Below are 15,468 nucleotides of genomic sequence, written 5' to 3' on the forward strand. Positions count from 1 at the left end.
AAAGTTCTGGTTATGAAAATGGCTCTAAAAATTGATCAACATTCAGAAACAGGTTGGCTCCTGGGAAGTATGTAAAGAAAGGGTGACAAGGAAACCTATTTAGAGAGAAAAGCAGGATGTAAAAAAACCAAACCAAGGCTCATTTTGCAAGATCAAATTGAATATAGATTTCACGTTTAGATGCAAAGAGAAGCTGAGTGTGGTGACACCTGCAATCCCAGCCACTTAGGAGGCTGAGGCAGAATGATCACAAGTTTGAGGCCAGCCTGGGCAATTTAAGAAAACCCTTAGCAACTTATTGAGAAACTGTCTCAAAAATTAAAAGAAAAAAAAGACTTAGGGAGGTAGCTTAGAGGTAAAACACCCTTGGTTCAATCCCCAGTACCAAAGGAGTGAAAAAAAAAATCAGAACTGGCTGTGAATCCAGAAATGTAATTACCGTGCTATCTTTGGAAGATTAATTTCCTTGAGATTTGTTTTCTTTACTTGTGTATATAGGAACAATACAATCTCTGATATATATATTTATATATAGGAGTATGTCAAGCATACAATAAAATATATTTGATTCTTTCAGTTTTTTAAATATCACACTGAAAAAGGAAATATTTCCAGGTTAGATTTTAGTTTATCCTTTGGATAAAAGTTAATGGTATGCTATTGAATTTAAAAGCAAAACCAACTCAGTGAAGATAATAAACTTATTTTCTGATTAAAAACAGTATTTATATTTTATTTAAATGTACAGAAGGTGATTATAGCTGAAATTAAATTCACTCATACAGATTCTATGAGACAACATATTAATAGTTAACAATGACAGCTATTATTACTTTAGTAAACTCTGAGACCAGTATTATTATTATTCTGTTTTAAAAGTGAGGAAACCAAGGCTCAAAGAAATTAGATAATCTGTTCAAGTCTCCCACATACACTACAAAGTGGCTGAGCTGAGATTTGAATTTGGATCTGTATTTAGGTTTTTCTGTTTCTCTTCCACCTACAATCTCCTACCCTACAAAACAAGCATTTCTTATATTTTACATTTACGTTCATCACAATTCGGGAGTAAGATGTAAGAGAGACCTGGAGTAACAACAAAGGAGAATTCAGGGTGTGAGTGGAGGGGCATTTAGGAAATCCACATCATTGCTTTCCATATCAATTTCCTTCTCTCCCTCATTTTCTTTTTCTTTTTTTTTTTTTTTTTGTGTGTGTGTATGTGTGGTACTGGGAATAGAACCCAGGGACGCTCTACCACTGAGCCTCCAGTCTTTTTAATTTTGAGATAGGGTCTTGGTAAGTTGCCGAGGCTGACCTACTTGTGATCTTCCTGCCTCATCTTCCCAAGTGTCTGTGATTATAAGCATGTACCACTGTGCCCAGCTCAGTGTTCCAGTGTTAATGGAAAACATCAGTCTCAGGGCAACATGTAACTCACACTCATCAAGGGAAATGGGGAAGAGATATTTTTGCCTGTTTGCATTAAAGTATACCTTTCTACCCAAATTATTACATTATCATCCAAATGAGACGTTCTACTTTAACAAGTGCTCCTTGCTAAAAGAGTCTCTAACCGAGACTAAGGAGGCTGAAGCAGGATGATCACAAGTTTGAGGCCAGCCTCAGCAACTTAGTAAGACCTGTTTGAAAACAGAAATAGAACTGGGGATATAGCTCAGTGAGTGATAAAGTGCCCTGGGTTCAATCCCCAGTACTAAAAACATAAATAAACAAATTAATTAATTTTAAAAGAACAGTTTTTCTTTTAATAAAGAACAAATTTATAAAGACACATCCCTTAATACATGCATTTAACAAACATTAACTAAGATGCCACCAGATACAAAAATAAATGTCTGCCAGAGGCATATGTTCCTGTAGAGAACCCTGTGTAAATATCTGCCAGGGCTGGTACAAAGCACTGGTATAAAAAGAGCGGCATGGTACAGCAGGTACCTGTTGGGGGATGTTGCCTAAACAGCTGTTGTTTTTACTGTAATTTACTTTGTGTTTGCATGTGAGCATGTGTACATTTACTTACAAAGTTTAAATGTGATTTTTATTTTACTAGAAAATTACCTGGTTAGCACTGATACTACATTGTTTTTGACTTTAACACCTTGCTAGGAACTTTCACACATACTCTGTTACATAATGTGAAGAAATCATCTTGTGAGGTAGCTACTTCAAGATAGATAGGGGCTGTACCTCAGTGGCAGATTGCTTGCCTAGCACGTGTGAGGCACTGGGTTTGACCCTTAGCACCACAAAAAAAATAAATAAACAAACAAATGCATTAAAAAATATTGATTGATTGATTTGGTATGTGCAGTACTTGGGATTGAACCCGGGTGTTCTCAATGAACTACACCTGCAGTTCCTTTCATTTTCAATTTTTATTTATTTATTTTTAAATTTTTTAGAAGTAGTTGGACATAATACCTTTATTTTATTTATTTTTATTTGGTGCTGAGGATCGAACCCAGGGCCTCGAACATGCTAGATGAGCGCTCTACCACTGAGCCACAACCACAGCCCCTCATTTTTAATTTTGAGACAGGGTCTCACAAAGCTGCCCAGGTTGGCCTCAAACCTGATATCCTCCTGCTTCAGCCTCCCAAGTAGTGGGGTTACAGATGTGCACCACCATATCTGGCTCAAGCACTCTTTTGCATGAGGTATTGTGTGTGAAGCACTTTGGATAGTGCCTGGCACTTAAGTGCTTGAATATTGAGACTGACAAAGGTTCTTGCACATGAAAAAAAAAACAAATCTAAGTCCAAAGAGGGTAAGAACTTCACATGGTCTCAGGCACGTGATGAACAAAAGATAGACAGGGGCAGAAGCTTTTCTACCTCTCCAGAGTCTTATGCTCTTTCTCCAGCATCTTGCTGTAGAAGTCAACCCAACCCTGCCACCATGTTGCCTTCTCTCTGGCATCTCATGCAGCTGCCCTACCTCATGGTGGCTGTGCTCCAGATTGCTGCACAGGAGTCCCCACCCATGCAAGAGCCCCACCCAGAAACTCCAACCCTTACCTAATGCTAAATTACAGGCATCTCGGTACCTCATATCTGAAAGGCTATCCATTTCATTCCATTTATTACTTTGAAATGCCTGCTTTTAGAAAGAGATTAAGATGAGACTCTGAGTACAACAAGAAGAAAGAACCCAGAGCCAATTAGTAATAATAAAAATAGTATAGTAATAGTTAACATTCACTGAGGTCTTGTGTCAGCAATCACATTAAACACTTCATATTTCTTCATATAATTTCCACAATACTTTCAGGTAGGTGCCATGCTATCTCCACTTTACAGATAAGGAAAATAAGGCACAGAGGTTAAGCAACTGTTCAATGTCATATAGTCAGCTGGGATTTGAAGTCAAGGGCTTAGCCACAACATAATGTGGATGCTTTGGTTCCATTTTTGTATGGCTACCACCAAACATGCCCAGTCAATGCTTCATTCATTCATGAGTAAACACCCCAAGCTCAGGAAGGGAAAGATGTGTCATCCCAGGTCTTTCCCAGATCTTCATCTGCCCCCACCCTGGCATCACACTGTTTTCTTTTTCACTCTCTTGAAAGCAGGAGACAAAGTTGAGCAAGATGCAGAGAGTGAGAGAGACGCTAAGGAATTGATCCTACATGGTCCTGTTCTGCAAGAGGAGGGCCTTAGGTTTCACAATGACAGATGACCCACTGTCAACAAAGTCAGGTACAAACCAATTCCCCTGAACTGTCCTTCTGGGGGCAGAGTCTACAAAACAAGGAATCTCGTCCTTTTTCAGTACTTTAAACCATTTGGCAAAAATGAAAGAGTCCAAGAACCCACCATCCTACCCTTCTATGCATTATTACACCCCCAAATATTCCTAAGAAGAAAATAATACCTGTAAAGCCATTATTAATTAAATCATGCACAAATATCCACTCGACGTTTGTGTGTGCTATGCGCTATGTTCTAGGAGCTGGAGGATCGATCCTAAGTGCCTTGCATGGGACCCAGCAAAGAGCAAGAATTGAAAAAGACTATTTTTTCCCCTCTCTACCTCTCAATCTTACAGAGAAGACAGAAATCTAACCAACTCCATACACTGTGAGAAGGGTGAGAACAGACAAGTACCTCCCAAAGAAAGGGCTGTCAGAGAGTAAAGAAAAGACTGATCCATCTTGGCAGACAGTGAAAGCTGAGTCTAGATGGATGAAAAGGGTTTTATGAGGAGGGGGGTGGATTCAGGCAAAGGAAACAGTTTTAGCAAAACCACAGCACCAGGAACTGTTCTGCAAGTTGCTGAAGCAGAGAGAGCATAAAACAAAGTAGACAGATGGAGCTGCCTGTAGATAAACTGTGAAAGGCCTAAGTGCCATCATAGACATTTGGCTTTTATTTTGGAGGCAAAGAGAAGAGGCACAGAAAATGCAGTGGACATTCGTCACTTGTGCTTCATTTTTCCACCATCAGGCCTGACCCTCCCATTAGCACCCTGACATTCCTTTTAGAGAATGCCCATCAGGCAGTCTCACAGGGAAGTAAGGTCATTAGCTATGGTTAATGACTGCTCCTGCCAGGAACATGACTCTTGAGGGATGACCCAGGAAAGCAAGGACAACACACAAATCATCAAGCAGCGGAGTCCTCATCAGGTTGCTCTGGGCTCAGCCTCTGCTGTGGCTGAGTCTCCCTTGATTCTGGCCCATTTCCCTGGTCCAGCTCTCTAGCTTGTCTGGTCAGTCCAGCCTTTCCAAAAAGTCCTTTTCTTTTCATGCCCTTATCACCAAGAATCATGACTATAAAGAACACACTGAAGCAAGAAGGCGTCTGATCAAAACAACATGGTTATCAAGAGCGTGTCTGTAAAACAGGAACACTGGCCAAGCCCTCCAAAAAGGTTGTTCGCTGGGCCTGGGACATGCTTCTTTTCTCCTTAAGGCCTCGGCTCACAAGGCTCCTACCAAGCATTCTCTGATGTTGTCTCCTTCAATAGTTAGGTCCCTGTTGGGTGACATCCTAGATCTTCCTGATTCAGATCTTTGGATATGTACACTGGGGTTCAAAGGCTCACTTAAGTTTGAGAACTGTTCTACACTGTACTCTAACCACATTAAATCACAAGTTTCTAGAATATGCCAAATTACTACAACTTTGTTCCAATTTTGCCCCTTCTTCTAAAATTGTTTTCACTTACTCTTCACAACTCAATCCAATGCTAAAGTCCCTGTGAAGACTTTCCTAATACTTCAAAAACTTGAAATCTATTCCTCTGTTAGGGCCCCTGTTGCATCATACTAAGATTAGATGTTTAGATGTCAGCTTCCTGAAAATTGTGACTGTGAATATATGGACACTTACTCATGCTGAAATGGAATGAAATGATGATGATGATGTGAGTGCGTGTGTGCGTGTGTGTGTGTGTGTGTGCATGGCACACGTATTATGTACCAAGGATTGAACTCACGGACACTCTACCACTGAGCTATATCCCCAGCCCTTATTATTTTTTATTTTGAGACAGGGTTTTGCTAAGTTGCTGAGGCTGGCCTCCAACTTGTAAGTCTCTTGCATTATTAGCCTCAAGAATAGCTGGGATTACGAGTGTGCCACTCACACCTGGCTTGAGCAATGATTTTTATTTTTATTTTTTTAATTCAAAAACACAACTTCTGACTAGAGAAGGGACGGCTAGACAATCATGCTGCCTGAATCAAGGTATCTCCCAACTCATTTCCACAAGGCAGGGAAAAGGAGGGATCCCATGTCAGAAGACCCAAGTTCGCCTCTACTTCCTCAGCAGCATGGGAAACCTCAAACTAATCATTTTGATTCTGTGCTTCATCTATGCCCATGGAAAATGGGCACAAAAATCAAGCTTCAACCTCACAGCACTGTTGGAAAGAAATAGCAGGAGGCTTTCTGTAAAGGGCAAGGCCTGACAGGAATGGTAGCATGCAGAAAGCAGCATTATTTCTCCTGAGGCTGTTAGATGGCCAGGCCCTGGGCAGCAAGGCAGCTCCACATGTGGTTCAGCAGCTCAGAATTTCATCACTCCAAACCAGACCCTGAGCCCTGTTCTGTGGGGCGAGATGGAGGAGCAAGATTGTAAAGGGCATTTAGACACATACTCATTAGCAATCCCCAAGGCCTGAAATATGCAGAAAGGGCTCTGTTTTCCCCGTTTGCAAGCCTTTCAATGGTTTAGGATTAAGTTTCTAAATAAGTTCCCCAGGTAGCCTTACCTTGAAGCCCAGGTTGTGGAATTCTGCTACTCTAAATAATTCCATCGTGTCAATAAAGTTTAACCCTTGAGTCTTGTTTTAAAGAAACGGAACACTTTATATCACATTCTGTGGCTGCTCCTCTGCACCCCACCCAAACTTACAAAAACCTTTTCAAAAGGGAAAAATAAACATTCCAAAACTGTATTCTAAAAAAGGCCCTTTGGTCCAGAGTCAACTTGTAAACTGAAGTTCATTCAGGTCCCCATTCATTCCCACAGCCAAAAAAGAATGTCTGCCTGCTTCCATTTATGTACTTTATCTCACTTAATTCTTGCAACAGCCCTGTCTTAGATATCCCCAATCTCCACCTCTCACAGGAATCTAAGAAAAGTCACTGGACCCAGGGAAAGTTACTTTAAGTGCCCACTGATAAACATACGTCCCCTGAATATATAATTAAGCAGAGGATTTCATGTCTAGCTTCAAAGCCCATCACACCACCTTGTATTTGCAATTTAGAAGCTTTCTTAAATCAGACAGGGAGATGGCATGGGGTAGAGAAAAAGAACATGTATTTTAGAGCTGGACACATCTAGATTTAAGCTACCACCCTACCACTTACTAAATGTGTGATCTGGGCCTCAGTTCTTTAATCGAAAGCATACTGTAGAAATGGAGAAAGGATTAAAAGCAAAAACATTATGAGACAAAAAATGGTTAAGGGCATAGAATAGTGCCTGGCCTCAAGGGCCATCACCCTCTATGAGGGCAATGACCCTGTTTACCTTACCAGTGCTAAACCCAGAACCCAGGACAAAACAGACCCTGTATAAAGGTCTGAGCAGATACAGTGTTAGGAACATAATGGGTGCTGCCTACAAGTGATTTCAAAACGTGGAGAAGGATTAAAAAAGTAGAGTTGATTGCAGAGACAGTAAATAATAATATACAACAAGATGAGCCAGGCATGGTGGTGCACACTTATAATCCTAATGACTGAGGACGGTGAGACAGGAGGATACCAAGTTCAAGAGCAGCCTTGGCAACTCAGTGAGACCCTAGCTAAATACTTAAAAAAAGGGTTGGGGGGTGTAGCTCAGTGGTAGAGCACTCCTGGGTTCAATCCCCAATACAGGGGTGGGGGATACTTTTTAAATTATGAATTTAAAGAGAGATCTAATTGAAATAAAAGCAAAAGTATACTTTAATGCCAATATCTGAGCTGAGTAAAAGACTGTTTAGAGGCAGGCAGAACTCAAGAACATTAGGCCAAAGGCCTGGGTGTGAATGTGGAGAATGTTTGTCAAGGGTGAAGCCAAACAAGAAGGAAGGAGGAAAAACCCAAGGGGACTCTGGTCAGGTGGTCTGAGCAATCCCAGGAAACATAACTGGATGAGACCAGGAGCTAAAAATTGGTGGAAAATAAACAAGCTGTAGACAACAGCAGCTCTTTCAACCCAAACATTAGCAACATCGGTAAATATTCAAGTGTCAAAACAACACTTGATTATGTCTTTAAAAGGTATATAGGTGCTGAGAGTGTGGCTCAATGGTAGAGGACTTGCTTTGCATATATAAGGTCCTGGGTTCACCCCCCCAGGGAAAAAAATAAATCTAAGAGGTAATACAACAGGGGTAAAAAGTAGACCTGTGTTTCTTCTTACTAAGCTGCTTGTCAAACCAGCACTTATTGGAGAAATAGGAAATCAGTTTCTGCCCCTTCGCCTCACATCTCCTTTACCATAGTCACATTTTTATAGGGTACCTATTCAGTGTCCTCTACCAAAGATGAAACTGAGGTCTGCAGGAAGAAGCTAGAGGAAAAAAAAAAAAAAGAAGCTAGAGGCTTGGGAACTGTAAATTCTTCTGCAGATTGAGGTACAGAATGGGCTAACAGCAGGAGGACTGCACAAATCAGATATCAGACATAGCTCTCCAGAGCCCCACTAAGTAGGGCCAGTGACTGAGCCCAGTTCAAGGACAAGAAACCAAGGATAAGGACAAGATCCTAAAAGTTTCCAGAGGAGAAAAGACATACAATCTCTCAACTACTAGAAGCTGGAAGACAATGAAGCAATTCCTTTAAAATTCTAATATAAAATATGTCTCACCCATTCATATTGGAATGGGTTAGAATGAAGGTATTTTTAGATAGCCAAGGCCTCAAAAAACTTACCTCTGGAAGGAGCTACTGGAGAAACGTGTTCCACCAAAACAAAAGGGTTAAACAACTAAAAAAACGTAGAAAAAGGAACTATGACATCACTCTACAAGGTAGTCTCAAGATAAGTTAGGGAGAGCAGATTTAACAATTATCAAAGGGCAAAAAGAGGGAGAGCTCCTGGAAAGAAAGGAACCTACCACCATATAGGTAGTTTCTATCACGAGGGCTGAATTAATTACAGGAACACAGAAACTAAGCAGGAGAAAAAATGGGACTATTATAAGCCCTGGGGAAACTCGAACAACAAAAATGTAGATCTACCTAAGAGAAATTAACATTTATGTTCATATAAAAACTTGTATACAAATATTCAGGGCAGCTTCACTCATAATAGCTGCAAAGTGGAAACTGCCCAAATATCTACCAACTAAAGAGTAGATAAACAAAATGTAGTGTATATAATGGAATACACCTGCAACATGGATGAATCTGAATATTAACTAAGAAACCATATATCCTGATTCCATTAACATGAAATGTCTAGAATGGACAAAACCATAAAGACAGAAAGTAATTAGTTCATTGAAACAATCCTAAACCTTTTCCAAGGAGAACAGCGCCTCTGTTTGCCTCTCTCCATTCACTCCTGACTCCTGCCTGGTTACCTAGCCTTGGAGCCCTCCTCTTTGTTCTGTCAAAGGCGGGCCTCCTGACTGCCAAATCCCATAACTCCTTCCATGGCCTTGTCATCCTTACTAACCTTTGCAGCACTGTCCCAACATCCACTAACCACTTCTTTAAAAGCTCACCTCGACTTAGTAATTACACTTCCCTCACTTCAAACCTCCCAGTTCTTTTATCTCTATCCTCAACTCATCAACAGTCACTATACATCAAAACCTCAATAGCCTGTTTTAACCTCCTGAGTATCGGCCTCCTATTTCCTATTAGATGATAGCTTCCCACCTCAATTCCAGTCCATTTAAGACAAATTTTCATCCATGTTCCCAACCAGCCCTTCCTGCTTTCTGAACTCTCCAACTACCCCAGGCTCAAAGCCTTGATGGAATCTTAGAATTCCACCATGCCCTGCCTTCAGGGCTAACCCTTCAGAGGCCTTCATTTCAAATGGGAAGGTTACTCTTTCCTCAGCATAGCTGAATTTTCTTACAGCCCATGATTAATTAGTCCGTCCCTCTCTACTTGAAAATGTTCAACAATTCCCTCCCTACGTTCCACAAAACATCTGCGCCTGGAACATAATTTGGCTCCAACTCACCTCTCAGACCTCATCTTGTTTCCTTACACACACTGTATGTTCCAGGAAATGTCCAGCAATCTTGTATTTCTAAGGCAGCCTAGTCCTCCTCCTTTGATATGCTTGTCATGCTGCTCCTCCACCCATTCCCCTGGACCTAGCAAAAATGTCACCTCCTTGCTTCTGACTTTTCTGATCCCCAGTGGAGGAAGAGTCCACCTCTCTGTCCTTCCAGGAGATCTGGCTCATAATAACAAAAGGAAGCAGTGTAGCTATTTCATCACAAGTGAGACCTGGCAATCCTGTGGGGACTCTTAGGGACTCTATTTTTGTCTTTAGCACATTTCTTTTTTTTTTTTTTTTTTTAATTTTTATTAGTTATCGATGGACCTGTATTTATTTATTTGTTTAAATGTGGTGCTGGGACAACAGAACATTCTGCAGCAGAACAAGGCCCTGGAAATCGACTAGTATACATGCTTTGCTGTGTATCTACAGTGTGTTTACTTCATTCTTTTTTTTTTTTTTTTTGGTACCAGGAATTGAACCCAGGAATGCTTACGCACTGAGCCACATCGCCAGCCCATTTTATTTTCGGAGACAGGATCTCCTTAAGTTGCTCAGGGCCTCGCTAAGTTGCTGAAGTTGGCTTTGAACTGCTAGGATTACAGACATACGCCACTGTGCCTGGCTATAGCTTTTCTAGATAGATAGATAGATAGATAGATAGATAGATAGATAGATAATAGATAAATCCAACGTTTAAAAATCCAGAGCTTTCGTATAAAAATCCAGAGTTGGGCATTTTTTGAAAAAGAGATATTAAGCTGGGTATGGTAACACAAGTTTATAATCCCAGATACCTGAAAGGAGGAAGCAGGAAGACTGCAAGCTTAGGCAATTTAGTGAGACCCTGTTTCAAATTTTAAAAGGCCTGTTGACGTAACTCAGCAGTAGAGTGCCCCAATACAGGATGGGTGTTAATACTTTCCAAGATGTCTCCATAGACTACCTCATCTAAGTAGACTACCCCAGTTGTTCTCATATTACAGTCCCATTTTATTTTCATAGTATCTTGCTAAAATGGCTCATTTATTTTATTTAATGTGTGTTTTCATTAAGAATTTAAGTCACTGAGAGAGATCTCATCTATCTTGTTCAAAGATATCCTCAGTACTGTGTACATGATGGGAGTACTTAGAAACCACTTAAGAAATACTGAATGAGTGAATGGATGTAGCCACTTTGGGCTCATAGCCCAAAAGGACATCAATGAATTAGAGCAGGCGGGAGGATTTCTACCAGTCTGCCCACCCCTCCTGGAGGCAAGCAGGAGCCCTCCAGGTTGCAAAGACCCCTTATCACCATCATACACACAGAAAAGAAGTAATGTACTTCAATAATCTCTCCCCTTCCTTATCTGACTGGCTCCTAAAGCACCTGGGCTGGCCAACCCTGACCTAATCAAACCCCAAAGATTAGGGATGGGATATAGCTCAGCAGTAAAATGCTTGCTTCACATGCATGAAGCCCTGGGTTCGATCTCCAGTTCCAAAAAGAAAAGGAGAAAAAAACAAAACAAAACAAAACAAAAACCCCAACCAACTCCAAAGACTATGTTCTAGTACAATTTAGTATTCTGCCCAGGCCAAGGTCATTCATTCAGGTATTCTACAAATATTTGGTGGACACGCTCGCTATTCTGGTACAAAGAATTCAAGGTAAATGACAGGAAGGTCCTTGCCCTCACTGCACTAACATTCTGGAGAAGGAACATATGGGTGAATATCAAGGGATACTTCTAACTGCAGAACTCTGGCCATCAGCCTGCCCAACCCTTCTTGTCCTCCAAGGCCCGGGTCAAAGACTACCTCCTTGGTGTTGTACTCTGGTAAACCAGCTTTGAAGGTTTGGATGTAGAATGTCCCCCATGTGTTCATGTGTTGAAGACTAGGTCCCTGGTGCAGCAATGAGGTTTTAACTTTATCAATGAATTAATTCAAACTTGCATAGCTGAATGGGCTATTGGGAGATAGTAGAAACTGTAGGAGGTAGGATCTAGTTGAAGGGAGTGGGTCCTTTGGCGACTCTTAGGGACTCTATTTTTGTCTTTAGCACCTTTAGTTTTTTTTTTTTAATTTTTATTAGTTATTGATGGACCTGCATTTATTTATTTATTTGTTTATATGTAGTGCAGAGAATCGAACTCAGGGCCTCACACATGCTAGGCAAGAACTCTACCACTGAGCCACAACTCCAACCCAATACCTTTATTTTATTATTGATGAACCTGTATTTATTTATTTATTTGTTTGTTTATATGTGGTGCTGAGGATCGAACCCAGCACCTCCCACGGGCTAGGCCAGCGCTCTAGCGCTGAGCTACAACCCCAGACCTCCAACACCTTTCTAACAGCTTTCACACCCTCCCTGCCATGATGTTCTGCCTTACCACAGGCCCAGAATCCAATGGAGTTAAGTGACTATAGACTGAAACCATGAGCCAAAATCTTTACTTCTCTAAATTGATTCTTTCAGTTATTTTGTCATAGCAACAGAAAGCTGACAAACACAACAGCCTTTACCAAGTTCCCTCACCAATGATTTTCACTTACTGTCCTGTGCAGTATTTATAAGCTGTTCTACATTCAGCACTATGGTTTGTTTCTCATCGCAAAGTCCTTTCAACCATAAAATTCAATCTTTCCTGTCTTTCATTGTTCCCTACAGCACAGACACCCCAGCCAGCACTTAAATACCTGCTGACCAAATGAAGAAGGGGAATATTTGCCAAACTTGGTATGGGAGCCTGTGAAGTCACTGAACATCTGTAGTAGTTTCTAGAGTACTTATTTTATTCAGTCATCTACGGGGATAAAGTTAATATTAACCACTACGTAATTTAATAAATTACAAATTCAAACAAATAAAGATCAATTAAAGAATAGAAGTACAAAATGAATTTCTGTTTGTGCCCTTGCTAGAAGGCAGCTTTGGGCATACTTCTGTGTAACACTCGGTGAGTCAATGAACAGAAGGAGAAGACTAATAATGGTCAACTGCATCTGACAGTTGTTAAGAGGATTGAGAATATTAGTGTGTATAAGTGCTTAACACAACACCTGGCACATGAGTGCTCAAAACATGTTAGCTACCCTTATGATATTCCCAAAACTCTTCCATCCCTGATCTCCCATTAAGGAGCACTTAGTGGAAGGGTCTGTGGTTCAAAGTGGGGCTTTCATTAAAGGTCTTGCTATAATGCCTGGGTGACCAAAACAAAGTAAGGACAAACCAAGAGAGAAAATGTTACAAAAGCAAAATGGGAAAATGGAAATCATATTTTTCAAATAGCTGCTACTACTTATCTCTTCCTCCAGAAGAGAATATTTTGCAGTTTCTTCATCTGCAAAATGGGACTGCAGCCATAATACCTGCCTACCACAAGGCTGTAGTGAAATCCTACATGTAAAAGCATTTAGTAAACTGAAAAGCAACAATGTTCCTGAGTTATTGCTTAAAGAGCAAGGGTTCTGGACTAAGGTGAGTGATCTCAGACAACATCTCCTGTAAAAGAGGCAATAAATCTTCTTCACAGGATTGCTGTGAGCATTAAGTAACATAATGCAAAATATTTGGGGCCTAGAACATGGGAAGAGCTCCATTCTTGAAAGTCATTAAGATTAGTAGCCTATTCTTTGAATTCCAAATCCCCAAAGGTAGAATGGCAAGAAACCAACAGCTCAGGAACTGGGAGAACTGGATTCTGTAACTAGCAGGGTGACCTTGGGCAAGTCGTGGACCCTCTCCAAACATCGGTTCCCATGGTCGAAAAATGAGAACATTGCAAGAGCGGCTTCCTGGGCTCCTACCAGCTCTTCCACTCCTCTGTTAAAGACGACAGAACCACGGCCACCCTCTCCCAGTTTGTACCCGAGAGGTCACAACTCAGAATTCCTGCTGCTTAACTCCCTTTGCAGCGCAACAGCACGAGCGCCCGGGTCTCCCTCCCTGGAGAGAGGCGTCCACGCTCCGCCGCCACTGCTCGCTTCATCAGCAACTTGCTTCTGCAGCTGATGCCCAAAGTTTCCCGGAGTGTCCGACGACCCAGCCGTCTGTCAATTCCCAGAAAACCAGGAGTTTAGAACGCCAACTTTAGGGGCGCAGTCCGAGGAATCCGTAGCCCCTCCTGTGGTCGGGCTGGGAGTGACAGGTGCGACGCGGAGCCGCGGAAAGCCAGACGACCCACAGCGCGTGTGGGCGCGAGAGGAAGGCGGTGGCCCCACGCTCTCCTCAGATGTCGCTCCCCGAGACGCCCCCGTCCCCACGCTCCTCGATCCGCTTTGGGCCCAGCTCTCGGGATTCCACCGCCTCCCGGAGCCGAGCGCCCCGACCCCGGGGCTCACACCCGTCGTGCCGGAAGGGTTGGGGACCGCTGGGGCCACCGGGCACGCAGGGTTCTTCCCGCGCGAGCCGGGGCTGTGGGGTGGGCGCACGCGCACCCGCGCGCCGCCGTAACCCCTTCCTCCCCGCGCGATCCCCCTACTCCCCCCACCCACCCACTCACTACTCACCGTCGATGTCCCCCAGGGTCAGCTCGTCGCCCAGCTCCGTGAGGGTCTCCATGGTCTCCAGGCCGCCCAGCTCGCCACTCTCGTCCATCGCCCGGCTCGGCGCAGAGGCCCCCCTGCCGTCCCGCTCAGGGAGACGCGGGGGCGGTGCTGCCGCCACCGCCCATGACACCCGACAGCCCCCGCCCGGTACCGCCTCACCGGCCCGTGCCAGCCGCCGCCATGTTTGTGCTGCGCCCCGGCACCGCGCGGAAGGGGCGGGGCGGGAACCTCCCGCCCCTGCCCGCGCCCTCGTGGCTCCGCCCCCGGGCCGCGCGCCCCCTTGTTTGTTGTCAATGGGGCCAGGCTCCTCTTAGCCAACGGGCGCGCGAAGCTGCGCGTGGGGTGATGGCGCGTCATCGATCAGCAGCTCAGATTAGCATAGGTAGGCTCCGCCCCTCGCGGCCTTAGAGCCAATAAAGAGAGTAGCCCCCGGGTCCTCCGCCCAACCTCCTTCCCCTTGCTTAAAGGAGCCTCTCCCTTTCCTCCGGGATCTGTTCTTCTAGCAGGTGCGTCTACCCGCCTGGGATTAAAGGGTTAACGTTCACAGGTCCAGTCGCGACCGCCGGCCGCCACAAGCGCAGACTGTGAGCACATTACGTCATCTTCCCAGCTGCCTCTCCTCTACCCACGCCCTGCCCTGTCCTGCCCTGCCCAGTCCGCCTGGGAGAGCCTGCGGAATGAAACTTAGCCCCCAACGCTGGGGGACAGAGTCAAGATCTTCCAAGTCATGCTTTTCCCACCCCTCTTTAAAAGGCAGAAATGCTGGCTTGGCAGGGCCGCAGACTGTCCAAGAGCAGTTAACACTACAACTTGGCGCCTCAGCGCCTGCTGTGACCTCGCGCTGGTGCTACTGGTCCTTAATCCCAGGTACCTTAACACTGAAGGCCTTTAAACAATGTCAGTACCCAGTGCCCCACCAGCCTCCACGGATTCCCACTCCTGCAGGCACCTCGCTGTCCCATCTTGCAGCTGGTCACGTGTACACAAAGGTGCAAACTTCCAAGAACTCATCCTAAGGAATAAAAGTGCCCAAAGGATGCTGAAATAAATGTGTATGTTCCGAGAGGTTCACCACAAGCTTCTCTATAACTGGAAAATATTATGAAACCCAGTAAGACATTGGATAAATCACAGTACCATGGTGTTATAAAGATCAATGTGTATTTATTGAAAAGAAAAGGCTTTCATAATCTACTGAAGGGAAAGT

The 15,468-nt window shown here is 43.5% G+C and overlaps 1 protein-coding gene across 1 annotated transcript in view; it reads right to left on the bottom strand.

The window, feature by feature from the left end:
• Nucleotides 1–14,469, bottom strand: part of Srebf2 (sterol regulatory element binding transcription factor 2) — a 58,342-nt gene extending 43,873 nt beyond the window's left edge. Inside the window, exon 1 of the mRNA XM_027950513.2 lies at nt 14,223–14,469. Within this exon, the coding sequence (XP_027806314.2) occupies nt 14,223–14,310 (88 nt within the window). The 5' untranslated portion in view covers nt 14,311–14,469. The remainder of the gene's footprint in view (nt 1–14,222) is intronic.
• Between the last annotated feature and the right edge of the window lie 999 nt (nt 14,470–15,468).

The sequence above is a fragment of the Marmota flaviventris genome, chromosome 3, assembly GCF_047511675.1.
Source record: "Marmota flaviventris isolate mMarFla1 chromosome 3, mMarFla1.hap1, whole genome shotgun sequence".
Classification (NCBI taxonomy): Eukaryota; Metazoa; Chordata; class Mammalia; order Rodentia; family Sciuridae; genus Marmota; species Marmota flaviventris.